This window comes from Diplotaxodon limnothrissa, linkage group LG7 (genome assembly GCF_057381915.1).
Source record: "Diplotaxodon limnothrissa isolate DT_005_m linkage group LG7, D_limnothrissa_male_GT1.1, whole genome shotgun sequence".
Taxonomy (NCBI): domain Eukaryota; kingdom Metazoa; phylum Chordata; class Actinopteri; order Cichliformes; family Cichlidae; genus Diplotaxodon; species Diplotaxodon limnothrissa.
In genome coordinates, this window is record NC_140602.1 from 9,545,454 (window position 1) to 9,572,616 (window position 27,163).

The following is a 27,163-nucleotide window of genomic DNA, read 5'->3' on the forward strand; positions in this document are numbered from 1 at the left end:
TTCATTCAGCAATGAGCTTTTGCTGTCACCGTGTGGTATAAATGCTAAACTTCAGTTTACCGAGAGAGAGTTTCAGCACCACATGCAGTGAACAGCTACGCGGGAGGTCTGATCATAAAGCAGTATAGCCAAACACTTCAAAGTGTGGTTTTATGGAAGTTCACTGAAACACAAACCTATGTTCTCTGTTTTATTAAACTCATTTTTATTTGGGTCACGATGGAAATCCGGTAAGTTATGGACCCGAAATTAAAATTCATATAATTACATTTAATGTGTTCACCCACACTGCAGAGGCACCAAATGACTATTTCTGGGAGACGTTACAGTATATAGGCCTTGTAAACCTTGCAATTAAAAAGCGTCCTCCAGTCCATTCTAAGGCACGGTTACAAAACGAGGACTTAGAATTGAAGTCCCTGCCTTTTCCCGGGGAATCCTCGGATCTCCCCAAGGCTGGTCCACACGGATGTTGGCACGAAAAGCACGTTTGCTTTGCCTGCAAATTTTACTCACTGTAATTTCATCTTAACAACTTTATGGCCGCTGTTTTATCTGTTTTGCTCCGTGTGACCCTCTAGGCTCTGACTACATCCACTCAGCACAGCCTGCTCATATGGTATCAGCACTGACGTTATACCGTCTCCGCTTTACACCCCCTCCTCCTCCGTCTCTGCCTGTCTCCGCACTGCTGGCCCGTATCTGTTGTGTGTCACGGGCAGCATCACAGCGGCAGACATTTGGAGAGAAAAACACCGACTGCGGATACAAATTGCCCGCTTCATGTTTCGCAAGGACCTAACCGGGGAACACAGAGATTTCCGCGTTATTGCGCGCTGCCGCTGAAGCTCTTTTTTTTTGTCTTATTTGCCTTGACACCCCTCCTTATCCTGCCTGTGTGGATGGTTGACTGCAGATTTCATGGTGCTGAGCAGGCTTGTCTGATTGAAGGCTTGCGGCCAGAGGGGGCATCTGTGGGGCCGCAGATAGAGAAACCTCTGTCCACTGTCCCGTCCCGTGCACTGTAATTGTGAATGGACTGCGCTCCCTCCGTGATTTTCTGCAATCGCTCTGAGTCATTTGTGGAAGAAGATGGCGGACAGGGCTGAGATGTTTTCCCTATCCACCTTCCATTCTCTCTCGCCTCCTGGATGCAGGTAAGAGCTCGTATGTAAAGTGACAGTGAGGGGTCGATGGAGGATGCGCTGGGCTGATATGAAAAGGCGCCGTGCATGTCGGTCTGTGCTGCTTTGATGACTGCAGTAAAAACGCACATCCCCAGCCTAGGTTGTAATAGATACTGTGAATAACCTGCTCGGCCTTCTGCTGCCTCACTGCGCGCATGTAGGTGCTGCAGCTGAACATTGCTGGTTGTTTATGTTTTTGGGAGAGACGACTTGGTGAAGAGGGAATAAAAGACTCGCGTTTTAGAAATTTCTGAAAATTGCAAAGAATGGCAAATTGTAAAACATATTGCATATGACTGATCTCTAGCTGTGGCGACAGTCACCCGCTTTGCGCAATCTCTGTGTGAGGCCCACGCCCTGTTGAGTCCAACCCAGGCAAGGGCACGTTGCTGAACAATGATTTACGGAAGTCCTACTGATATTGATGTTGTGTCAAACGCCTCTAATGTGACCTCTGCGACAATCAGTATGACAAATCAGCCCCGGTTTCTTCTTGTAGAAGCATATTTGTGGGTGGGTTACTCTTGCAGAGGCAACTTATTTCACACGTAGCGTTAAATCAGTGCTCTCTACAAGGGTGTTGTTGTTTAAAATATACAGTTTAGCTTGTTATAGTGTAATTGGCGGTAAGATGAGAAACACAGAGACATCTTGTAGTAAATTTAATGAACTGTGTGAAGAGAGTGCAGTAAACCTACTTTTGATGCTGGATGTGTATTGGTAACAATGTAACATAACAAATAATAATAATGTGTTTTAACAATGTGATCAGCATAAACAGACTTGTAAGACATCACTAACAAAGGCCAGAGTTAAGTAAACCAATTGGTACCTTTTCCGAGCTTTAGACAAGAAATTTCTATATATGAAATTTATATATATATATATATATTTTAAAAAAATTAAGCTTCTTACTAAATGTAAACATTCTTAAATCATAAAATGTACAATAGATAAAAAATTCATTTTGATTTTCTCCTAATTTACATAATTTGTACAGCCTGTCATGGTCCTGGATGTATTTCTTTAGTGCTATCATCAAAGAAGTTTGCAGGAATGAAAGTGTCCGGTTCACAGTCCTTTGACTTCTTGATAAGTTGCAATAATGGGGGCGTCAAGGTTGTAGTTTTTCTTAGAGTGGAGACATATTTGCAATTTCAGCTATTGCAAAAAGTGCACAGCTCTAATCTGTATAGTCAATCATTTTACATCTTTAAATTCCTGTATTCCTGCAGCATAATTTAACACAAGACTTTGGATTTGTTGATAATAGACCCCACTGGCTCTTACAGCTGATTATTTGAATTCTAACCTCATAGTTCATAAATTCATCAACAGTAAATCCTATATATTGATGTATGTACACTTCCAAAGGCCAAAGTTCTTATACTACTTGGATTATCTTTTTCCTGGAATGGTTACAAATACAAATCTGGGTGTATTTCTACTTTTCATATGATTTTCATATGTTATGATATATAACCTTCAGTGGCTGCTGTAAGGCTTTACTCTGTGTCACCAAACATAGCAGGAATAATAAAGAAAACACTGTTATTTCTAACTGGGTTGCACGACTACAACATACAGCTACTATAAAATACTAGCCCAGAGTAGCAGAGAGAAACTGGATAAACTACAACACTAAAAAGACTTTATCTGGCGTGTTTATCAGGATAACATAAGCCCTGTGCTCTAATGTGCATGAAGTAAACACATTTCATTTCAACGTGCCTGCTTCTGCCTCCAACATGGCTCATATCCTACAGAGGCAATCACATTAACAAACCAGTCCTGGTAGATTTTTTATCCACAGCATGTAGTCATGTGGGATTTCAACTGCACTGCTGGATCATGTCAAATCAATAGACCAGATCGTTTGCATGACTACCGGTGACCTGTTCAGCTCACTCAGCCAAGCTCTGACCATGGTATTAATGTTTTAAATTCACAGCACTACAGCCAAATCTAACGAATCTTAATTATATTAGAGGAATCATGTGAGGAGTAGTTTATTGCATTACTCCTTTGTGGAGGCTAATTGGTTTGTTTCTGTTGTTTTCAGGTAGTTTTTTTATACATTCGAGAGGGAACAAGTGGTTTGTGTTTATTTTTGGTTGGCTCTTCACTTTTTGATTATGAAATATCAGTAAGTAGGGATGTAGAAAGAGTCTTTCTGTAAATGTCTGTGCGTTTGATTGTGTCACAGCTTTTGTGTATGTGTGTGTGTGTGTTGTCTCTTTCTCTGTGCATCTGTGTGTGACAGATTCATGAGTGAAGCCACCAGTTGTGTGATGGTGTGGTCTGGTAATCTGCCTTACATAACCCTAACACTGTTTCCAGTAGGCAACAAAATCCACGAGAGGCAGCACCTCTCTCCCTGGAGCACCAGAAAATTTTTACAGGTTACAATTTCCCCTTTGCGGATGGAAAACGTCCTCAGCTGGAAATCTAAACTTTAAAAGAAGCATATGAATATGGTTCAGTGAGCAATTGATGAGAGATTTTAATTAATTTCTGCTAATAAGAGAAAACATGGTAGCACTTTCTTCCAGGCACAGAGAGCTTTATACCTTATATATACCTTATATAAAAGTATAAAGCTCATATATAGGAGTAGAACTTCATGGTGATTAAACTTATCCAAAGCATCATCTTACAGTAATGTACATAGAAGCTGTTCCACTGAGCTGTGCTTTGTTTCTTCATCATAAATATTCCCTGCAGTGGATGAAGGCTGTTTTGGATTATTACAATGCAAAGCCTTGTCCAATGCCGGGAACCCACACCTTGAAGTTCATTGATCACATTTTGCCCAAGGGTTTGGTCGGTCTTTCTTAGACTTGCTGAGGCAGCAGTCGTACTGTGCGCAGTCATTTGTTTGTTTTTAGTTCATGAGCGTGAACTGCTCTGTTTCCAGTTGTGCTACCTTTTTAAGGATGCCATTTTTAGGCTCCAAATTTATCAAAGGTCCTATTGACTCATTATCTTTTTTGACCTTATTCACATAATACACAAGTAAATCTACACAAAGCGGAGCCTTGGTTATTTGAATGCCATTCTTATTTTTGTTCTTATTTCATCCCTGTATATAACACATTTGCGAATCACAAGTTTGGGAAAATTAATTACATTTGTTTGTCTCTAAATAAAACCTAAAACAACTGTTATTTTTTCATTGCTAATTTTGGGAACAAAGATACAAACAGTGTATTTTTCACGGCCTAGAATTTAACCAGTAATAGAAATAGTGATTTGCTTCAACCTCTAGTTTAATATATAGAAGTTTTATGAACATTTCGTGAACATGATTATTTTATGAAGTATGCAACCCCACCTCTCCACCCCCATGAATCCCATGTTTTCCTGTTAATGTTCTACTTTTGCCTTCCAACTCTTTGAAGTCATTTGGAGAAAAACAGAGGGGGAGGGGGTAATGGTGGGTATGGTTACCATGGCGTAAGAGGCTTAAATCAAATACAAATGCATTTTAGCTTAAGCGTTCCATCCTCACTCTTTTTGCAGATTTTAGCTTCAGTCTCTTTCCCACTGTCTTACATTTTCTGTGCAACTATCACTTGCCATGCCTTCACCTGTCAGTCTTTGCAGCTTGCTATTTTTTTTCATTTAACAGCAACAAAATAATGAGTCATATTTACACATTTTCCTCGCGTCTAATGGCTTCATTAATCCAAATCCAGACCAATCTGCATGAGATCATGTGCTCACAGCAAGATGATGTATCATCAGTGCCTTTGACTCAAACATGGCATGATCTTTGCATTTGGAGCTGAGGAAGACATCACAGAGTCCTTCGTTAGGATAAATGTGTGACTCGTGCGCGTGTGTGCGTGCAAGCTTGAGTATTTGTGTGTGTGGGGGAGGGGCATGCATACATGTGTTTGTCTCTCTAATGGTGGCTGAAAAACCTGGAAAATTATCTTGCTAATGAGTCACTACCAACTACAGCATGTCCTTGGCTTTTAAAGATGATGTCACTGTGAAGCAGGTGTTCATGGTTAAAAGGCAGCTTAATCACGCCACCACTTCAACCCCCGCCACCATTACCACTGCCACCACACCCACATCTGTATCTACTCTAATATTGTTATCAGAGTGTCATCAGACTTCCTCTCAAGCTTCTATTTTTGTCCAATTTCATTCTTGGATTGTGAGCGTATACTGATATATATTTGCATATTTCCTGGCATGTAGCCTACTAAATATTCATTCAGTGTGATTAGGGTTATTTAAAAATAACTAAATACCATCTGATAGTAAAGGGTAAGTGAATTGTCAAAACACTACCACCCCATTTCATCCATTAACGAAGATATTCATGCAGCAGATATATTGATGGGCGTATCCGGAAGATTTGGGGGTTCAGTGTTTTGGCCAAGGAGACACGGCCTCCCCGTAATCTAAATTAGGACTGCCCCCAAACATTTACATCCGTAATACATTTTCAGAAAAGCTTTATTGCATGTTTGAAAGAGTGTGGAGGCTAATTCTAAAATAAATTACAGAAGTATTAAAAGTCGAAGTCAGTCTGATAACCATGCAATCTTTCATTTTTCACAAGACAAAGGAAGCTTTGAATGTGTGGATGTGGAGACATTAAATACAAAGATGACAGTTCGCAGCTTTGAGAAATTCCGTTCTGGACATGACGGTGTCAGAGATGATGGAAAATAACTGTTAGAACAAATGCGGGCTGGAGCAATTAACTGAACTGAAGCTAAATCTCACGACAAATCAAATCAAATCAAATCAAATCACTTTTTTATTGTCACATCACATGTGCAGGCACACTGGCACAGCACATGCGAGTGAAATTCTTGTGTGCGAGCCCCACAAGCAACAGAGATGTGCAAACACAACAACACAAACGAGCAAAATACAAGAATGGCCAACCTGAAACTAATAAATATATGTACAATATATAATAGTGTATGCATTTCTGGATGTGTATACTAAATATTTTCCTACGTGTGTGTGTGTGTGTGTGTGTGTGTGTGTGTATACACATTTTTACAAATTAAATAGTAAAAAAATAAAATAAAATAATAATAATAATAATAATAATAAAATATATAAAATATACAGAGTTGAATATGTGCAAAACAAGTGGCATTTATATACAGTGTGGAGTGCATAATGTTAAACACAGAGACGAGATGGGAGGAAAACCTTTATGTGGCAGTCAATCTGGGTGTGCCATTGCAGCAGCATGACCAGCGTCGGCAATGGTAATTTTTTGCTGACTTGAGTTTTGGGAGGTAGGATTCTCATCTTGCTCTGAATGTCACAATGTTGAATATCTGGGGATGGATCAGATGTTGGAGACTGGTATTGTATATAGATGATTCTTGCTATGTAGCCCTGAAGCCTCAGCTTGAAGTCCTAACTATTAAGACAAACAACCGACATCAAGCGTAGTAATCGATAAACCACGCAATGTGACAGACACTGCCCGCTCGCTAAGACACTGTAAGCAGTAGTGTCAGCACTGCAGTGGTATGGCTCAGCTTACAATCTCATATGTATCCTCAAAATATAAAGCTATTTAATACAAAATGCTTTAGAAAAAGACAAAATTGTGTCTGTGTTTGGTCTTTTCTTCATCTGAGTGGAGGAGACATGAGGTCACATTTTACTGTGCAAACTGATAAGCACACCAAGAAAATGGCACCGGGTAACATAGTGGATTAGGTAGCAGCAGAGGAGACAAGGAATAAGAGACTGTGAAATCTATTACAGAGATGTGTCCTGAGACAATGGAAGAAAATGAACATTTGTGGTGCTTGGCATTAAAATGTTTTTAAAATCTGTATTTATATATGCTTGTGAAAGCAAAGCAAAGATTTTAATTTCTCTTCGTCTTTTTCTTCCTTTGTATTCACCGTTTCTTCGTTGATACAGCGTTTTCATCTTACTCCTTGTCTGCCTTAGCATCTTATATCATTGGTTCATCTGTTGTGTCCATCAGTTTCACTAAAATGTCACCTAAAAATCAAACATGGGACTTTCTCCTTGTATGCTGGTGGTGACTTGCTTGCATACAGCTTCACAGATGCTGTGTGTTTCTTTTCCCATTGTGAATTCCACACCCACAAACACCTACGCTTGCAAACACAGGTTCCCTGGAGAGCTCATTAATGAGCTCCTTTCTGACGTTTGGTTGCTTATAGTACTTATTGTACATATAGTACTTATTTTTCTATTTTTGTTTAACCTTTATTTATACAGGTAATCCCACTGAGACTCAGTGTCTCTCTAACCCTAACCCTACCTGTTTCAGACAAGTAGAATTAATAGATTTTGTAATAGAATTACAAAATCGAAAGAATAAAATAGCAAAAACTGTCTAATGTTGAAACAATAGACACTTTTATTTGATGAGGACAGATGATGACAGTCATGTCACAACAACAGATCAGTCTGACTGATACTGTGATGAAAATGTATAATTTTGTGCAAAATGAGCTTTTGCCTCACAAGTTCAGTCCAGTTGTTACATTTCAGTTTCACAAATTTTAGCCTAAATAAAAGTAGTTTTTCCCACACAGACACGTGTGTTCTGTAAATGACAGCATTATCACGATACTAATTCATTTCACTCAAAAATGAAAAGTGATGATAGATACACTGTGCAGCATGACAAGTGGCAACACTGTTGATTTATTAATTGCTCTTTTACGTTTTGTGGAAGATGAGTGTGTTCCCTAGCCTACAGATAAATGCCCACCCCCAATCAAAGTCTCATCCTTGCACAAAATCTAAGTCTGACTTGTATAGCAACATTTTTTCTGACAATTTTATCAAACAATAGTCCAATATGCTTGCTTGCAATAGTTCTAGAGAAAATGTAAGATGTAAACAAGGTTTTTGAGCAGATACAAAGTTAACATCAGATTTATGTTCAGCTCAGATCTCACTATTGACATTTAGACAACTATAGCAAAACCAACTCGGCTGTTGGTCCAGCCGTACTAGATTGAATATTACTCTCTGAGGAGCACGTCTCCGAAGGTCCGCAGGGGTTGGCCATTAGGAGAGGGCTGGTAAGTGGGGGTCATACTGACAGAGCAGTACTGGCATCCATTTTGGTTCTGCTGGAGGTGCAGACAGGAGATTCGATTGCTCATATTAGCAGTAAAAAGTTGAAAAATAAACAAAAACATTGGACATTCTTACAGGCATGAGTGGGCATGCTTTCATTTGCTTTTCATTTACTTGAATTACGTAAGCAGGAGGAGGCAGCACTAATAAAAAAGCGCAGGGTTGGCAAATTGTTGCACTCTGAAGAGAGAGTGTTTGTCTGTTCAAGTTTCCTGCCTATCCATACTAATTTTATTGGGCTCCATGACACTGCATGATGTAATTCACACCTGGTTTGGGGTTTGAGGTTTCTAAACTGGCCTGGCAGCTCTGTGAGCACCAGCCAGTGTTTATCAGGAATCTGCATGCAAAAAGATGGTTTTTGTGTCCCTAATTTATTTTAAAGAAAAACAAAGTCTGAACAAAATGTTGAAAAGCGCAGACCCTTGGACACCAATCTGCCAGTAGGTCTCAGAGGTGGCAGGAGTCCAGCAGATGATGCTGACTACTGGTACAAGCTACTGTCTATTCTCTGAAAGAGAGCACACTACTCAGCTGTTCTCATCTGAACCACAAATCAAACCGCTGCTTAGCTGTCTGTATAACAAAATTAGTTCAGTGCCGCTAAAGCGCAGTAGCAATGTAAAGTAATGTAGCTGAGGCGGGATATAGCACAAATGTTTATGTTATCAAAGTTGTACCTAGACAAGAAGAAACAAAAGATTTTGCTACTCAGCAGGTTTTGAGTAATCATGTTGTCCATGAGAGGGGTCCGTCTTCCAGCTGAGATGGAAAGATTGGGATAGTCCGAGAATGCGGTCAAAAAAAATCTCATTCGATTAATCTCTGCTCAAACAAGATCAGATCACCTGGTTAGTGATTACGATACCACCAACCTACAGAATTCAAAATTACCTTCTACAATGAACAAATTATAGAACAGCCTCACACATGTTTGTACTGTTAAAATATAATATTGTGGTTTGGGTTTGACCCACGTTAACAGTGTCACATCTGAAGACTCCACTGAGGCTTCGGGTTTCATAGGGTAGGTAGAAATACAGACATTTTGCAGTGGCGGTTGAGGACTGCTGGGGATCAAATTTTCTACCTGTCTCTAATTGACATACATCTGGAATACATCTGGAGTTTATGTCTCTATGCATTGGAGAGTTTTTTGGGTTTCACTTGATTTTTAGAAGGTGAATTTTAATCAACTCCAACACTGATGCTTTGCAAAGAACATAAATGCCTGGAATTGCACTGAAAATCTAAATCCCACGTATGGACCATATGTAATCAATGGAAACCAGATGACCAACTGCCACCTTTGCTCTCGTAGGCTATATCAGCTTTAAGTCTTCCATAGGAGATTTTTACAACTAAATGTGTTCTGACAAAGTGACTGATGAAGGATGTGGCAGTGTAAAGCGTGTACTCACTGCAAGCCTGAGTGTTACAGCAGACTAAGTCCACCCACAGGTTGGCAGAGCTGGTGTCAAACAGCACCTCAAAGGACTTTGGGGGGTGTGCCAATGTTGATGTCTCCATAGTAGGTAGTCTAGGCAACATAATAATTGACAGTAGAACAGAATATAGCAAGTTAGCTAGTTACTGCTCGACGGTTGTGTGTCGTGCATAAGAATTGATTTCCTTACATCAGCGTAGTTATTGATGCACATATCTTGGTAAGGCAGCTCATCCTCCCCCCCCCCCCAAGGCTTGACAGTTACCGCTTATCGAGAGGAGCCCTAAGTTGATAGAAGGCAAAAGCAACATCTTCTATCACTGGCGTTGAAGCTCTTTGAGTTACAGCTATGGGTTCTTTTTTTCCAGATAAAATGATAGCAGTTTCCTTACTTAACCGTTCCTTCGGCAAGCACCACCCACACTAGGACAACAACAAGACACTTGTGATCCCTCCGTGGTACACAACGTTTCTTAATGGCTACAACTCACTTTGGAGCTGTACTGGTGCATTACCACACCAGTGTAATTGTCAAAAATGAAGCCATGTCAGTTCAGATAGGGTCACCTACTTAAAACAAACTTTATGCATAACTTCAGCATGTAATAGGTCTTCAGTACACACCACTTTTTGTAATAACATTTTAGAAACAAAGTCAAAAGCTTTATTATGAAGCACATTATAAATTCGTTTGGGATATCTTACTGGACACATGGAATTTCTGCACTTTCAGCAAAATGCTTTCTCTAATTGTTTTCAGATTATGCTTTTGCTTGTTCAGCATCATATCAAGTGAAAAAAATATGCTCTTGCTCATGTCGCGTCTCTAAAAAACAAAACGACAGAATGAAACCTATGATTATTAATTTATTTCAAGCATTTTGCTAATAGGAGCTCTCCATACTGTTGGGACTCTTCAAGGACCACTTTAGTACCATTTTATCTGATTAAATTTACATATCAGCACCATGGTTACACTATTTGTGAAGCTGTAGTTTTCCAATAATGAAAAATAAATGTATTATGTCTGAACCTCTGTATCAACAGTACTTTAAACAGCTTTACCAAAAGCTTTTGTCATTCACCTTATCCTAATTATGATAGTAATATTTGTCTACCATAATAAAAATATGTTAAGAAAACTCATTTAGGATAATCGTATTTCACTACAAACTGATTTTTCTAACATTTAGCCCATCGTTCAAATTCCTCTCCTGTTAAAAAACCCAATAACCCTTTTTAAGTCATTACACATTCAAGCTGGCAAGCAGTAAGGGGAAGCCCTGATTGCATTAACTTTTTCATGACCCCTTTTGTATTACTGTGCATCAGCCTGTCCTCTTTCAGAACCACAGACCCAATGACATTGTGTACTTTGGACCCCTATATGATTATATGATGTAAGCTCGCATTCATACGTAATATGTAGAGCGTCCTTATCTTTGCAGGAAAGCTGCAATGCAGCATTTCCTTCAACACACTGCAAGCCAGCTGCTGTAGAACTGGAAACCTGCTGTAACTAATAGAGTAAAGACGGCATAGGGTCTGCTCAAGAAAACTTGGAAAGCCATGGCTCATTACAGAGATACACTTCCCTGCTGTAAATGAAAGTTTAGAAATCTTGGTGTAAGAGATAGCAGCGAGTAACGCTTCTGAGTCTTTCTGAGGCATTCAAAGCTCACATTTTTTACAATCATTCCCAGCTAACAGAATTTAAAATATTGACACTGAATTTGGGTGTTTTAGGTGCTGCCACTGTCACTCACTTGATTCAGTGAATGCGCCAGACCTTGTTAGTATGAGATATTATATAATTAGAGATGATAGCGGGTGTTTGTGTGGTTGCTTTTGTTCAGCATATGAGCTTGAGATGCAGACAGAGCCTGACAGCCTATGAGTTAGAGCAGGTTTCCCCTTGATCAGTGTGTGAGCATGAATCAAAAAGAAATTCCCTTTTGGACCGTTCACTGATGGAAAAGACATATTGCAGGTATCAGTATTCTTTTTCAGAATTTGCAGTGAATATACCCTCTCTTGTGTATTCCCAGGCCAGCCCACGACATCAGCCTGGAGGAGTTTGATGATGAAGATCTCTCTGAAATCACAGATGACTGTGGGATTGGACTCAACTATGATTCTGACCCATATGAGAAGGTGAGATTCTTTTGTTTTCTCTTTTTTAATAGTGTGTTCTATTTTCTCTGAAGACATTTAAGGATATGTTTCATTTGCTGTGCTTCGTGACACAGAAATAATTCTTTAGATTGCCACATGTGGCTGGAATAAACATGTTTACAGTCTGTTAAAAAAGACGTTTTTGGTCATCAGTGTTAGTGGTGTTGATGCCTTTTGGAGCATTTTTACATTTATTTTTATTATCTGCTAAATAAAATGTTTGTAGTGTCATAAAGGACATCAAACAGGTATTTTACTAGTCACTTGGAAATAATTAACTGTTATTTCCATGCGTGTCAATGACTGGTTCACGGTCAATGAATCATGCTAACAAAACAGCATTAACTGATAACTTCACCCTATTCTCTAAATATGGTCATGTTAGCTTACAAAGCCAATAAACAGTGAGCGATATCACTGTTGATATATCCACTTTTGCATATACAAGTTAAGCAGAGCAAGTCTTATCCCTTTTTTCAAATGGCCATTTTAGGACATTCAAGGAAAGTTATGTGCATGTACATATGTGCTAGATCTGCAAAATAATTAATGTAATGAAATATTACATGAAGAGACAATTAGAGACTGTTTATCCTAGTTGATTAATGCTAACATGAAGCTGAGAGCAGCAGAAAAATGACATGACAAAAATATAATTTTATGAGAATCAAGGGTGGAAACTTCGTTTGTATAGGGATTAAATGTTCAGAACAGCTTATTTGGATCTGTTATTTAAGCATCTCTATACCTTCAGAATTGTATGTAAAGGAAGCCTTCCTCACCAGAATTGCAGTCATTACAGTAATGCCCATATGCCTTAGATAGCTATAATACACAAGGAAGAAAATGATAGCTCCAACAGCTTTGTTTCACTAGAAGAGTGAGTCACTCTCTACATTCTGCACTTATCGTCAAACAAATTGCATACATACTGGTTCTGAACTACTTTCATCATATAATAGAAATTCAAAGCAGGGGTTCCCATAAGGATCACATTCAAGCGACTGTGCTGAAGTATAAGCAAATAATTGAGTCATTAGCTGTATCATCCGACATGTCAGAACGGCTTAGGCTTTAATTACACCATTTCTAAGAACTAATCTTATACCACCAGCCTCTATATTTTCCTCTGTCCATCCTGTGGGATATAAATGTTTTATGCTGGTGGCGTTGAGCCATGGCTGCAGCAGAGGGTGGGTGACCCAGTGCAGTTTGCTGCTATGCAGAGACAACCTCCTTTCCTCTGTCTTTTCCTCCCTCCCAAGTGTCTTTCCCTCCCTCCCTACGCAGTGTTGCTTAGAGACGGAGCTCACATTCTCTCCTCATTCTCTGCCCCTTTTCCCCTTAAAGCCTCCCTCTCTGTATTTTCTTTCTTCCCTGCCGAGGTGCCTGGGAATGAGGATTTAGCTCCGGGATGGTTGGTTTTGAGGGTTAAGCTCCTGGCATAAATCTGTGCTAGATTTTGCTCTTTCTACTTTAATCCACCAACAAAACACATTATGTGAAGAGTTGGCAAAGCTGTTCTGTAAGAGAGGTGTCTTTGCATAACATCTAAGAAGACCTCCAGAGAAGGAGACTTCAGAGAGTGGATTTTACTCAAAGATGTCATAGATACACACACGCACGCGCATTCACACATGCACACACAAAGGTTTGTTTACTTGGTGCCACTCACTTCCAGGTCTTTACCTGGCAGTCTTTACTGTAAGGTAAAGACCCTACAGTATTCGGGAGAAAACCTCAACAGCCAAGCAATCCCATATGAAAAAGCACTTTGCAACATGACAAAAAAACCCTTAATTTTAACAGGAGGAAACCTCTATCAGAATTCTTTAACAGGGAGCCAATGAAGATAAGCCAGTATGGGAAAAATGTGATGTTGCTTTCTTGTCCCTGCTGCTGCTCTCACTGCAGCATTTTAAATTAACTGGAAGCTCTTTAGGTTAACTTTTAGGACAATCCAATAATGATCAATTTAGTAGTCCAGCATAAAAGGGATGAAATCCATAAACTAGTTTTGAATTTCAATTTTAGAAATGTTGGAAATTATAAAGAGAAAGCAGTCCTACATAACGTTTTATATGGGCATTGAAGGACATATCCTGGTTAAAAATGACTCCCAAGTTCCTCACAATGTTACTTTAGGCCAAGGTAATGCCATCCAGAGTAAGTATCTGGTTAGACACAATGCTGATTGTCCTGATTTTTAGGGCCAAATATAATAAGTTCAGTTTTATTTAAATTTAGGAGAAGAAAATTACAGGACATCCAGGCCTTTATTTCTTTTCTATAGTTTAAGCAACTAATTTATGTCATCTGGCTCTCATTGTTAAATATAACTGGGTAACATCTGTATGCAGTATTTTCTAGTAATATTAGATAATAAAGCAAGCATAATGAAAAAGGTATTGATCCCAGTACAGAACCCTGTGGAACCCCATGGCTAACTTTCATGTGTGAAGAATACTCCCCATTTCCATGAACAAATTGGAATCTATGAGATAGATGCAATCCAAACCATTGCAGTGCATTTCCTTTAATACCAACAGTGTGTTCTAGTCCCTGTATTAAAATATTAGATATGACCACAAGTACTGAATCCTACACTGAGGTCTAACAGGACATGTATGGAGATGTGTTCACTGTCAGAAGCCATGAGAAGATCATTTATAACCTTCTCTAGTGCTGCTTCTGTGCTATGGTGAACCCTAAATCCAAGGTGAAACTCTTCATTCTTCTGTAGATGATCACGACTTAGTAGTTTTGAAGCTACTGTACTTACTGATATGTCATTCATGAAGTCATTACTAGATAAACCCAAAGAAGTTGATTCTATTCATCTGGACGTAGCGTTTTTAGTGGGAAAAACATTTCGTCTGCTACACGTCAGGACAATATGCAATAATGATTAAAACTGCTCATTTACAGTTTAAGAAAAGACAATTGAGTATAATAATAAACAAATAAATAAAATAGAGGTGGTTATTTTATCTACATTAATGTTAAAATCTCCTATATTAACAATTTTTTTTGATCTGTGCACTAAATCAGATAAAAAGTCTGAGAAATCTGATACAGACTCTGAATAAGGGCCAGGTGGATGATAGATAACAGCTAAAATTGATCTTTTTTTGCGTGTTTTCCAAAGCAGTGCTAATAGTTTTCAAATGAATAATAAGTGTCTGGGTCTTTGGTTTATTGTTAGGCTACAACAAAGTCTGCTGCCATTCCTCCACCTCGGCCTGTGCTTTGAGGATTCTGACAGTATGACTTTTGGTTGTGCTGACTCATTTAAATTAACGTATTCATCCTGGTGTAATCAGGTTTTCGGAAGGTGGTGTAGGTATTTAATAATTTACTACCATGAACTTAGAAGAGAGAGAGACCTAATGTTTAACAGTTCACACATTTTACATTTGGTACAGTTGAAACAATATTTTGTTTTCTTTGTAATTTTTTCAGCATTAAAATATTTTCAGCTGGTATTTTGTTTATTGAGGTCATGATGAGGTCATGACATTCTGTTGGAATAATAATTATAGTCTCTGTTAAGTTAAGCTGCTGAGTGTGTGGGTCGATTGTAAGTACGTGATAATTACATTTGGGAGTATACCTAAAAATGGTTTGGATCTTGAGGACATCAGATGCAAAACAGCAGAAGCCCTGACTACTCAGTTCACAAACAAGAAAGCACAGGCCAGAGACAGTGTCGGTCCTCGTTATGTTACATCACTGCCCAAAGGAAGTAATCTTGCTGACATAGGATAGATTGGACACACACCCAGTTGCCCTTTGAGTGTTTGTGTATGTGTAGATAACAAAGAAAGAAGGGCAAGAGAGAGAATTTCATGCACATCGTGCTTCACATGGTGTTTGATTCTGCCTGCATCAGTAGGGTGTATGACAGTTTGGCAGCTCCTCATCAGCAGAAACATCAGTCTCTTCCTCATGCACCACACTGTGCTGATGAAGAAAGAAGCTTTTGGTTTTGATGTCAGCACGATTTGCTCATATTGGGCAGCACGTCTTTGATGTTTAGGACGAACAGCCAATCTGAACAGTGAGATTATCCTGCGGCCCCAATCCCCCACTCTGATTAATTCTAATTTGCTATGGTGTTCAAGTCTTAATCTGCAGAACACTTTGAGTTTGTGGTAGGCACACACACACACGTGACCAAATCAACGAGACACGTGTGATTTCTGATCGAGGAAGCAGTTATTCGCAACCAGATGTCAAAATTCTACAGCGCTTTTGGCCCTAGTTGTCTGTTTCCACAATCTTTAATGTCACTATTGGTTCACTTTGATGGTATTCTTTCAAGCTTTCAAACAAGAGCGACCACAATCCCAAGCCTTTTATTTGTGTATCACCCAAACAAACACACAACTCTTTTCTGCCTCGCGTTGTTCCTGACTCTTGACTTTCTGTCCTTCTAATAGCATCTCTGCCTCTCCAGAGCCCCTGATTGAATGGCATGAGCACATGCATAATTCAGTATGTGACAGAGCAGGGGTGCCTGTGTCTCAGCTGTGATGCAACTCTGATTTTAAAATGTGGAAATATAAATGATACACTGAAAGATGGAGTCCATCATGTGTCATACACTTTTACATGCACCCACATACAGACAGATAAAATTAGATAGACAGACAGACAGCCTGTACATACTTATAGTTATAGCATATTCATTGCATACCTTCATACCGTGTACATTGTAACATACCCATAATAGACCCATATTTTGTACCCTTATACCTATAACAGATCCATTTCTGTAATATATCTATATTATGGCTAAAGCACTTTCTGGATGGATGCAAACTGTATTTCGTTGCCTTGTACTTGTGACATGTGCAATGACAATAAAGTTGAATTCTATTCTATTCTATTCTAGATAGGAGAAATGGCTTTTTCTATACTTTTACAGTTGTGCCTGTGGAAAAGAAATGTCTTTTTATACTTTAAAGGAATGTATAGATGAAAAGAGACACTTCTAAATACATAATTCATCCCAAAACCAAATGAAAATTTATTCTGGGCAAAGAATAAAGGTTCAGCATGCCCTAAACATTTAGGGAGCTAGTGTTAATTATCTTAGATTTGTATCAGATACATGCCTTCTATAGGTTGCTGATGACCTCTTAATTTTCCACACCTCTATAATGGCGACTCTATAATGATAACTTACTCTTATAGTTTCTGCTGTCATTAGTCATGATAGTGCACAGCTCCATGAAACCCAAAGCTTCCTTTCACTCCACTGGGGAATTAGTTTAAAATGGAGCTGCCATCTTACTGATCTTCTGATATGCAGCACCAGCAGAATCAGTAGATAGAGTTAGCCATGCTGAACAAGGCTCTCGTCTCTTAATTAGAGATCAAAAAGCTTATTTTCTCCAACTATTTTTTTTGTAACCGCTATGTTTCTTTGGTAACTGCTATGTAAGAACAGAGCTGTTTAACATGACTATGAATGAGGGCATGCTTGCTCAAGTCTGCTGAGTGACAGGGGAGGGACAGTCAAAGGGTGAGTGGGGATGGCCTTGGGAGCTGAAGACCATGGAGATTGAATGCCGCCAACGTACAACTCTTATTTATAGTTTTTCTTTTTTTTCTCTACCTGCCTGTCTGTCAGGTGGCCTTGTCTCCTGACAGCAGGAAGTATTTTCCCTGGCAGATGTGACATTTTCACAGCTCACTGATGAATCTGTAGATTTTTACACACTCATGGAGTTATAGGTCACATATCCTCAGTGATGGATAGTAATGGTTCAGTGTTTGCTGCAAACATTTGATTGCATCTTAATAGATCATTCATGCAAAAATAGATATGTTAATTAGATGTTGATATGCAATATCACGTGTACTTGATGGGTATAGACTGAGTGTGCGTTTCAGTCGCTGTGGCACAAAGTGGCTGCATCCAGCATCAGCAGAACTGTAAGCGGTAGATGGATGAGAGAGTGAGCTTTGATTCCTCCATTAAACAGACTGCACTGAGAGGTGGAGAAACTGCTGTGCTGTCCAAAATAAACAAGCAGGCAAATCAATCCTTGGAACTCCATTATAAAATTCAAAGCAGGGGAGAGAAGATTAAAACAAAACAAAAAAAACCCAAAAAAAACACCCACAAATATTTGGTGGAGTGATCATGCTCTTTTTTAAAAACTTGCATGAGTGTTGGTTTTTTTACTCAGTTGTTCTAGTTCCTTAGGGAAATATTTTGTAGAGATGATTGTAGTTGAGCAGCCTCGAGTCCTACTTGAGGCATTTATATTATTTAAAAAATACTTAAAATATGTTAAAATGTATGTTCATACGACAGCCCTTCGAGAATTAGTCTCATAGTTTAGTAGTTAAGCCTGTATTATTACCTTTGCTCCATCAGTACATATTGGAACGTATAGCAAAACACACAAGCAGGCCAATGAATGTGTAGCCTATGAAACCTGAAAGTCATTTACTACATTGGTTTCCGGTAAACTAGCTGAAACCTGAGACGCGTCTGATTGATCCACTTTCATGTCAGCGGCCCCCACCCCTCCTTATCCTTAATCATTGCATTACGTCTCCGCTTTGTTCTTTGAGCAGTTCATCGACTTTACTGGTCTGCTGTTTGACTTTCTGAAAATGTTTTGCATTGTGACTTTGTACAGTTGTGGTCAAATGTTTATCATGTGCCTTAATGTCATTAATTTTAGGCTTTTAGTGATTTATTTGAGCTGTTCCTTTTCCAGGGTGGAATAACTGTGCAGAATATGTCTTTAATGACTTAGAAAAAAGAACTGTGTGAAAAAATTTGAATTTATTTTGGAAAAAAGTATAAAAAGTGTACATACACACCCACTATATGGTTAAATATCTCAGTAGCCATCAATAATCTTCTGGAATGCTGTAGAATCATCTGTTCACACAGGAAAAAGAAATCAAAGAAAATCATTAAAAGCATTTATGCAAAAACTGGTCTGAAGACTCAAAAATAAGATTGAAACATACTGTAAAGCTTATCTGTTGTGCTCCTTTACAGCTCTAGCACATTTATATTCTCTTTGTTTCAAATCACCCCATTAGACAAACCCTTAATCCAGGTCTAAAATAATTATTTTGAGTTCTCATCATTAAAAAAAACAAACTTATATTCTAAAAGGTAAGCCCAACAATGTCAGCTGACATTTCAACTTTGGATTATGAGTGAAGATTTAGCCTTAATTATAGACTTTTTTTTTTTTGCATGCTTTGCAAGCTATAGTTTTTATGTATACAAAACTGTAATAATTCCTTATAAAATGATTTTTCTTTGTTGTATTATTATATTTAAAAAAAATCATAAAATACTCTATAATGTTTTTAAAAAATGCTGTACAAAACATTGTTGAGGGCCACACTTAACTTCTTTGGTTTATGTACAAACACACATTCATGTATTCATGAGTGTGCATGGGAGCTGATCACTGCTGGTGTTGGTATATGTTTAGTTCTCTTTCCTTGATATTGCTCCTCTAATTTTACTGATTTCTCAGACAGGCCTGTTCTCCTCCTTGTTTCTTTTCTGTTGTCAGAACAGCTGATGCTTTAATAATATCGCTGATAATAAAGATGTGGATCACTCTCTCTCTCTCTGTGTCTCAGGACTCCCTTATTCTGGAGAAGAATGACATACACCACCCAGTCTGCTCCTTTCAGGACGACTTTCAAGAGTTTGAGATGATTGATGATGAAGATGAAGATGAAGAGGAGGAAGAGGAAGAGGATGAAGAGGTTGATCCTGATGCACCTCCCTCCCCCTCAGCCTCCCCTCCTCCTTCTCCTACTCTTGGCACCATAAAGAGCAGACCCACCACACTGAACCTAACCACTGCTGTGTCGCAGGTAAGCATACTGAGGCTCTGATTCCAAACACATTACATCAACAAACTGTTTGACATGTGTTTTGAAATAGTTGTTTGCAATTTATCACTAACAATAGTGTTTGTCTCTCTGCCATCTTTAGGATTCACTGAACAACAATAGCAGTCTATCCCCAAAGAAAGGAAGCTGGCAGGACTCTTTGCGCAACCCAGCCTCACAGGGTTAGAACATCATTAGTTATTTATTTGAAAAAAAAATGCTGTGACTTTATACTGTATGTTTTCTTCTATATTTTTATTTGGCTTTCTATTTCACAAAACAAATATATTCTTTGTATAAGCTTTAAAATGTATAACTAATATTAAATAATAGGCTAATCTATTAATCCTATAGAAAGACCATCCTACTGGATTTTAATGCTATTTTTGTTTAGTAATTGTTCCACATGATAATTCTATTCAGATACTATTATGAACTGTATAACACACAGGGGATAAAAATCTATTGTACCTCCAGGTCGTCTGTCTCCAACCCACTCATGTCTGGAGGATGGTAGCCATGTGACAGGCCAGTGCCCAGCCTCTCCAATATCCCAGGTCCCAGGATCCCAGAGCAAAGGTACTCCACTAAATCAGACAGGGGAGGGCGGAAACCCCCAGTCTCCTCATAGGCCCCTCCTCTGCGACATGGAGGGCAACAGGCGAGAGAGGCCCGAATACGGTAACAAGAAGGCCAGCTCAGCAAGCTTAGATCATCTCATTGATCACTGCTATTTAGTGCTGTATTGTGATGTGAATTTGACTTCAGTGATGCACAAGAGCAGCAAAAATCTCGTATGCTGATTCTCATGAACCAAATCATATTTTTTTAATACTTAATATATATATATATATATATATATATATATATATATATATATATATATATATATATATATATATATATATTTATGGTTTTGACAATGAAACTTTTGCTGGACTTGTTCATGCTGCTTTCCATTTTCAGCTCATTGTGGATTTCTTTACATTGACAATCATTGTTTTTTTTGCTTTATTCTCATCTGCTCTCATTAATTGTAAACTCTTCTCACATGTCAGCTTATTTCATTATGCAATCTCACCATAATTAACTTCAAAATCACGTACCAGCCTCTAATCTCTGTTTTTTTTTTTCACCTGTCATCATAGGCTCGTTTGGTCAACATAAGTCTCACCCATGTTCTCGTGATGCTACTGATCCAAAGGCTGATCCCTCAGTACAGACAACCAGAGCACCCTCCCTAGATGAGCATTCCCAGTGTTCGGACACAGAGGTGGACCACGATCTCAACAGCGACCACAACCACAAGCACTCAAACCGGCGTGCTACTGATACCTACACCATCACCAGTGAGTCAGGTATGGAGCCAGAGAATGACCTAGATCCAGATGGAACCAGCCGCTGCTTGTCATCCACCGCACCCATTGGAGCTAACGATGGTGCAGATACACCCCTGTCTGACGAGGAGCTGGAGAAGGACTTTGACGTAGAGTTTATGTGTAAGGAGGCCTACGATATGGTTTGTAAGGAGAATCACTCATCATATGTGGAGTTCCCCTCCATTGAACCCTCTGAGCTAGCTTCCTTCTCTAGTTATGTTTCATCTAGCCGCTCAGAAAATATCGACCAGTCCAACAGTTCAGATGCTCAAGAAGCGTCTAATGTGGAGGCAGCAGCTAACGACTCCACCTCTCCATCCTCAGACCCAGGAATAGCAGATATGAATCAACGGGGTTATGTGACTTCAGACCAGGACAAAGACCTCAGCTCTCCAGGCTCTGATTCTGACATTGAAGGGGAGCTGGAAGCAGCATTTGCTTGTGGTGGTCCCGTTGTCTCCAACATGATCTCATCAATCTCAGAGACAGAGCTGGACTTGACCAGTGATGAAAGTAGTAGTGGACGCTCATCTCACCTTACCAACTCCATCGAGGAGGCCAGTTCACCTACGTCAGATCAGGAACTGGATCCAGACACAGAGTTGGAGCAGGACAGTGGAATTGTTGGTCTGAAAACATCTCTACTTCTAGGTCAGCCAGATCCAATCAAAGAAGGCTCTCCTCTACCCTCTCCATCCCCACTACCCTCACCCACAATTGCTACACCATCTCCCATTGATTCACCCATCTTACCCCATGAGGCCTACGATGATGGTCAAGCTCTTACAGGGCTGCAGAATGTGTATGAAGACCTGCCCTGTGAGCACCAAGCTGACCCAGATGAGACTCTTCCTCCAGCTCAATGCAGTGAGGATAGTCTCTCCAGACAGATGGTGCTGCAGATAGAACCAGATCACAGCCTAGAGAGCTTCAAACGCTCCTTCTACCTGCCAGTGGGGCCCAGGCTAATGCCAAGCTCAGATGATTATGATGGAAGTGAAGGAGAGTCTGAATCTGAAAGCGAAGATGACCTGAGTGAGAACTCGGACTCTCCATGGCTGCTTAGCAATTTGGTCAACAGGATGATTTCAGAGGGCTCCTACCCAATCAGCTGTCCTGAGGAGTGTTTCAAGAGGAAAGTGTCTGTGTCTGATACCATCTCACCATCCTCCGACATTGGAGATGGAGATGGCTTCAATGATGAGGACCAAGCTAAGAAAGTTGGAATGAATGGATCACAGGAAAGAGACAAAGAAAGTGAAGAATCAAGAAGTATTGACATGCAGTCTTCAAAAGGAGCAACAGTGATAAATTCTCATCTCTATATGAGCAATCCAACCGCTGATACCATAACCCCACTGATTTTAGAGCGTTGTGCAAACAGCTCTTTGCATACTACTAAAGACTGTGACAAGAACTTTGTAGATAAACCATCTAAGAATGCGATGAGACAAGAAGATGATCCTGAGCCCAATAACGACTTGATGATGTTGGAGGGGAGGAAAGATCTCGACTCACCCAGCCTTAGTGAGAGTGTGATCAGCGACAAAGATGAAGGACGAGAAACGGAGCCCAAGCCAACGAGCCGTTCCTCAGCCTCCCTCGAGCGTATCACAGAAGTCAAACACAGCCTGACACTCGACATACCCAGTGCTCAGACTAACCGATGCTTCAGCCTCACTTATTCCACAGACAATGATGAAGAAGAGGACGATGCAGACTCTTATCCATTCCTAGGTGGCTTAAGGAAGCAGTCCCGTAGAGGTAGCGACTTAGAGCTGGACAGTTCACCACCCATTGATTCCAGCGTGCAGAATCATCCCTTACCTGATCATGACCTCCCACTGTGTGAGAAAGACCTGGCTCTGAGGCAGTCAAATGAAGACGATGGACTGGCCTATGACTCCATGAAGTACACACTAGTGGTGGATGAGAATACTACACTGGAATTGGTCAGCCTTAAAAGGTATGATCTGATAATATGTTTGAAAGCCAGTAAATTGAGTGTTTACTGAGTCTGACACAAAAATCTGTCCTTTAGTTATGAAATTGGAACAATTTTCCTTATTGTGCACCTTATATTAACATGAACTTGCATTACAAATGTTTATTACGCCTTAAATTGGGATTCAACTTGCCTTCTCAGGTGCACGTCTGTTCTGAGTGATGACAGTGAGCTTTCAACTCTTTGCGATGAGGAGCCTTTGGGGACTGCTAACGTGGACTATGGTCATGATGAGGAGGAGGAAGTGAGGCCAGAGCTTCTGAGCTCTTCTGAAGACTCTTCTCCCGAAGCTGACCTCCCTTTCTCTAAGAAATTTCTCAATGTGTTTGTCAACAGCACCTCCCGCTCGTCCAGTAAGTCATAAGCAATTCTGTTCTCTTATTTTAAGAAAGTGTTCATTCTTATCTCTTCCCGAGAGGTAAAAGAGAAGATCGAGACTGCTTTAAAATATTACCCCTAAAAATGAGATGATGCTCCGGTGGGTGTCATCTTACATTAAGGATAAGAAAAGGGGGGAGGTTGGGGGGACAGTTGGCCTGGCTCTGTCCAAAAATCCTGACTCCTTCAGCATTATTTCTAAAATTATCCACTCACAGCCTGCCCTTAGAATGAATAATGTATTAGAGTTCAACTCATCACTGTCAAAATGATATACTAAGATGTGATCTAAATATGGCAGGGTGCCCACACACGACTGATGGGAGGGCTCTACCAGAACATCATCAGGCAGACCTCTTGTCTCAAGATTTATATCTCTAATAAAGGGTGATTTGCATAATAAAAAAGCTCATTATAACAGCCCCATTTTCATTGCATTTTTGATATAATCCATTACCCTTCATTTAGAGCTCACCTTACAGATTTGCATAATAAATGTTCCTCAACAAACAACAGGTTACAGAAAAAACAACATTTTTTTTTAAATAATCTCAGTCATATCTGTTTCCCATGCAGGCACAGAATCCTTTGGACTTTTCTCTTGTACCATCAATGGAGAAGAGAGGGACCAGACACACAGAGCAGTCTACAGGTAAAACAAACTCAAGCCTGAAATTAGCACCACTGAAGGAACAATGGGCTGGGAGGTCAACCTCCCAATGGGCTGACCTCCCAGCCCATTGTTCCTTCAGTGGTGATAGTTTGAATCATTATGCAAATGTACTGTTTATAAGATTGGGGAAACCAAGCAGTCAGCTGAGACTGAAGAAATCACGTGAGTGACGAAACGTTTCTCCCACTGAAAACGTGTCCAGATGAACAGAAACAACTTTTGGGCAACACTAATTATTTTGGGGATGAAGACAAAGACATCACATGCGTCTCTTTGCCAACCATAAAGACAACGACAAGAAGAGAAAAGGCAAACAGTGCCTCGGTATTACACAGTACATGTTGTGTACAAATAATTTCACTTTTTTTAACCATAGGTCTCATTCAAAATACCCCATATTTACAACTCTTTGCCTTCCTCTACCCACCCTATTATTTTTCTTTCCCAGCTTTTTCATCAAAGCCTCCCACAGGGAGTCACCTAAAACCCATAAAAGATCAAAATAACTCAGGTTTATAGGAGCAGGAACATCATGTAAGGAAACATCTTTTTACAAAGGCAGTTTCCTTTTTTTTCCTTGACTTCTCTGCTGCCCTCTGCAGGTTCATTCCTAGGCATGCAGATGAGCTGGAGCTGGATGTGGATGATCCCTTATACGTGGAGGAAGAAGAGGACGACTACTGGTACAGAGGCTATAACATGCGGACAGGGGAGAGGGGCATCTTCCCTGCCTTCTATGCTCATGAGGTCATAGGTCAATCCAAAGAGCTGCTGGGTGAGTGCAAGAATACAGCGGCTTATTTCTTTTTGCTTTTTTATTCGAAACACACAGAACGATCACATTTTCTATGCATATTACACTCCGTAGGAATGAAAAGGAATCCAGCGTGGATTGAAACTTTCAGCGTGCAGTTTTTGGGGTCTGTTGAGGTACCTTATCACCAAGGCAACGGCATTCTCTGTGCTGCTATGCAGAAGGTAAGAAAAGCACATTTACACTTTTACTATTATGGATTGTTTACTATGGGCAGGATACAAATGTGGTTTCTCTCTGTGTTAGATTGCAATATCGAGAAAACGGACGGTACATGTGCGACCTCCCTCTCTATGTGAGCTGGAGATTAGCTTGCAAGGAGTCAAACTGATTATGAGCCTGGAGGATGAATATGAATCCCTTGATGAGGTATAAGACAAATAAACATAAATGACATGATTACTCAGGTAATCGATTGTCCCTCTGCTTTGGGATTATGTTGCACTGCTTCATCAGTGACTGAACTCTACTTTTTTTTCTGTCTCTGTCTATATTTAGTATGACAGATGTAGTCACTTCTTCCAGATGAAGAACATCTCATTCTGTGGATGCCATCCGAGGAACAATTGGTAATCAAACATCCATCTTCTGCCCATCCTGCTACCACCGTACAGTGTAACATCCGACTGATTGCATCACACTGTTTTGTTCTCTCTGCAGCTACTTTGGCTTCATCACTAAGCACCCAATGCTGAACAGATTTGCTTGCCATGTGTTTGTGTCCCAGGAGTCAATGCGACCTGTAGCAGAATGTGTCGGGTATGTCCATTTCCACACCCGCTGAGGGCCGTAGCTACAAAAATAAAAAAAAAGAAAGAAAGGAAAAAAAGAACTCAAAAAGTTAAAAAAAAATAAATCTATTTGTTATGTATTTTAACTAAAAAAACAAATACATTAAAAAAATAAAATTTTATATTACAGTAGAAGCCACGGTGCTTAATTTGACATATTTAAGTAATAAAAATGACTATTCAGCTACTACTTGCACATATCTTTGCTGGAATCTGATCTCAAAGTCTGGATTAAAGTGCATTTTATTACAAATTTCTTTTGCAGAATGCTTGACAGCAATCCAGTTTGGGTTTTTTTTGTTATTTGCACACTAGCCATATGTGTGTGTACCTGTATAAGGTTAAATGGCAGCAGAATTACTCATGTATTATTCAGCCACAATGTGTTTGAATAATTAAAGATGCACATTAGCCCACTCTCTGAGGCTGGATTAAGAGGAGGCGGCAGAAATCTTTCATCCATCAGATTCTCGCCATTAAGTCAGCCAGAACTTGTGAAAAACAACTTCTGTTTCTGTGTTTTTCACACAAACATTGTGAAACATCAGAAACACTAAACAGCCGTACAAAACTGAATCTAAAAATATCTAATACTATCTCACAGGTAAATCTTTAGTCCTCATATGTCTGTATTTTCTGCAGACGAGCCTTCCAGGAGTACTACCAAGAGCATCTGGAATACGCCTGCCCCACTGAGGACATCTACCTGGAGTGAGAAATGTTGCCATGACAACCTTCTTCCGCCACAGCTTGTGTATGTTCATCAATTTTGCCACCAGAGGGCATTGTCAGTGGGGATTTTCTTTTTTCGCTCCATTGTAAAATACTCTTCTGTCCCTCTAAACCTGGGATCTTCATTTCTACAGTATGCTAGACATCTGACTGATTTCATTCATCCCTTTCTCTTTGTTTATTTCCATGATCTCAATGGATTGATTGCCTGTTTAGTTAATCTTTTTCTATGATATAAAAATTAAGATGCTGAGCACCTGTTTATTTCAAGATTCTTCTTTTGAGATGAAAACAATGTACCTACTACTGCTGTATCACTTTTCAATGCATGGCTAGTAGGATTACTGCACACAGACACACCAAGAAATACACATATCCAAGTGAATGGCAAGCAGCTCAACAATCAGTAAAGGAATGGTGTCTAATCAAGACGTCGGCGTTTGAGTTAACTGTATATATGTTTTTGTTCAATACTGAAAAACAGGTCATTTAATTTATACTTATAGTGACATTGGAGCAAAGTAGAGAGAGACAGAGAGTACAGCGAGCGGTCCTTGGTCCAAGCTTACCCCT

At 39.6% G+C, this 27,163-nt stretch overlaps 2 protein-coding genes across 3 annotated transcripts; one reads left to right on the forward strand and one right to left on the reverse strand.

The window, feature by feature from the left end:
* Positions 1 to 1,092: 1,092 nt before the first annotated feature.
* On the forward strand, positions 1,093 to 26,573 carry mapk8ip2 (mitogen-activated protein kinase 8 interacting protein 2). 2 transcript variants are annotated; one of them, XM_085357343.1, is made up of 14 exons: positions 1,093 to 1,157; positions 11,802 to 11,907; positions 19,561 to 19,800; positions 19,922 to 20,000; positions 20,296 to 20,565; positions 20,967 to 23,163; positions 23,344 to 23,555; positions 24,157 to 24,232; positions 24,856 to 25,028; positions 25,122 to 25,231; positions 25,314 to 25,436; positions 25,566 to 25,636; positions 25,728 to 25,826; positions 26,501 to 26,573. In XM_085357343.1, exons 1-14 carry the CDS (start codon positions 1,093 to 1,095, stop codon positions 26,571 to 26,573), a joined length of 3,894 nt encoding a protein of 1,297 aa, XP_085213469.1. The 2 variants fall into 2 exon arrangements, with proteins under 2 accessions (XP_085213469.1, XP_085213470.1); XM_085357344.1 differs by having other exon boundaries at positions 20,296 to 20,499.
* On the reverse strand, positions 8,132 to 9,967 carry LOC146627770 (gastricsin-like). Its single transcript, XM_085358892.1, is given in 9 exon segments — positions 8,132 to 8,299; positions 8,421 to 8,646; positions 8,730 to 8,786; positions 8,987 to 9,078; positions 9,080 to 9,181; positions 9,284 to 9,402; positions 9,728 to 9,812; positions 9,814 to 9,846; positions 9,944 to 9,967. Coding segments are annotated over 9 exon segments (906 nt in total).
* Positions 26,574 to 27,163: the final 590 nt, after the last annotated feature.

Bases quoted from the DNA above. Each gene is read 5' to 3' on its own strand.
- mapk8ip2 (XM_085357343.1), top strand. From the start codon at position 1,093: ATGGCGGACAGGGCTGAGATGTTTTCCCTATCCACCTTCCATTCTCTC. The intron at 19,801-19,921 runs GTAAGCATACTG...TGCCATCTTTAG, and splicing joins TAACCACTGCTGTGTCGCAG to GATTCACTGAACAACAATAG. The intron at 25,827-26,500 runs GTATGTCCATTT...TATTTTCTGCAG, and splicing joins CCTGTAGCAGAATGTGTCGG to ACGAGCCTTCCAGGAGTACT.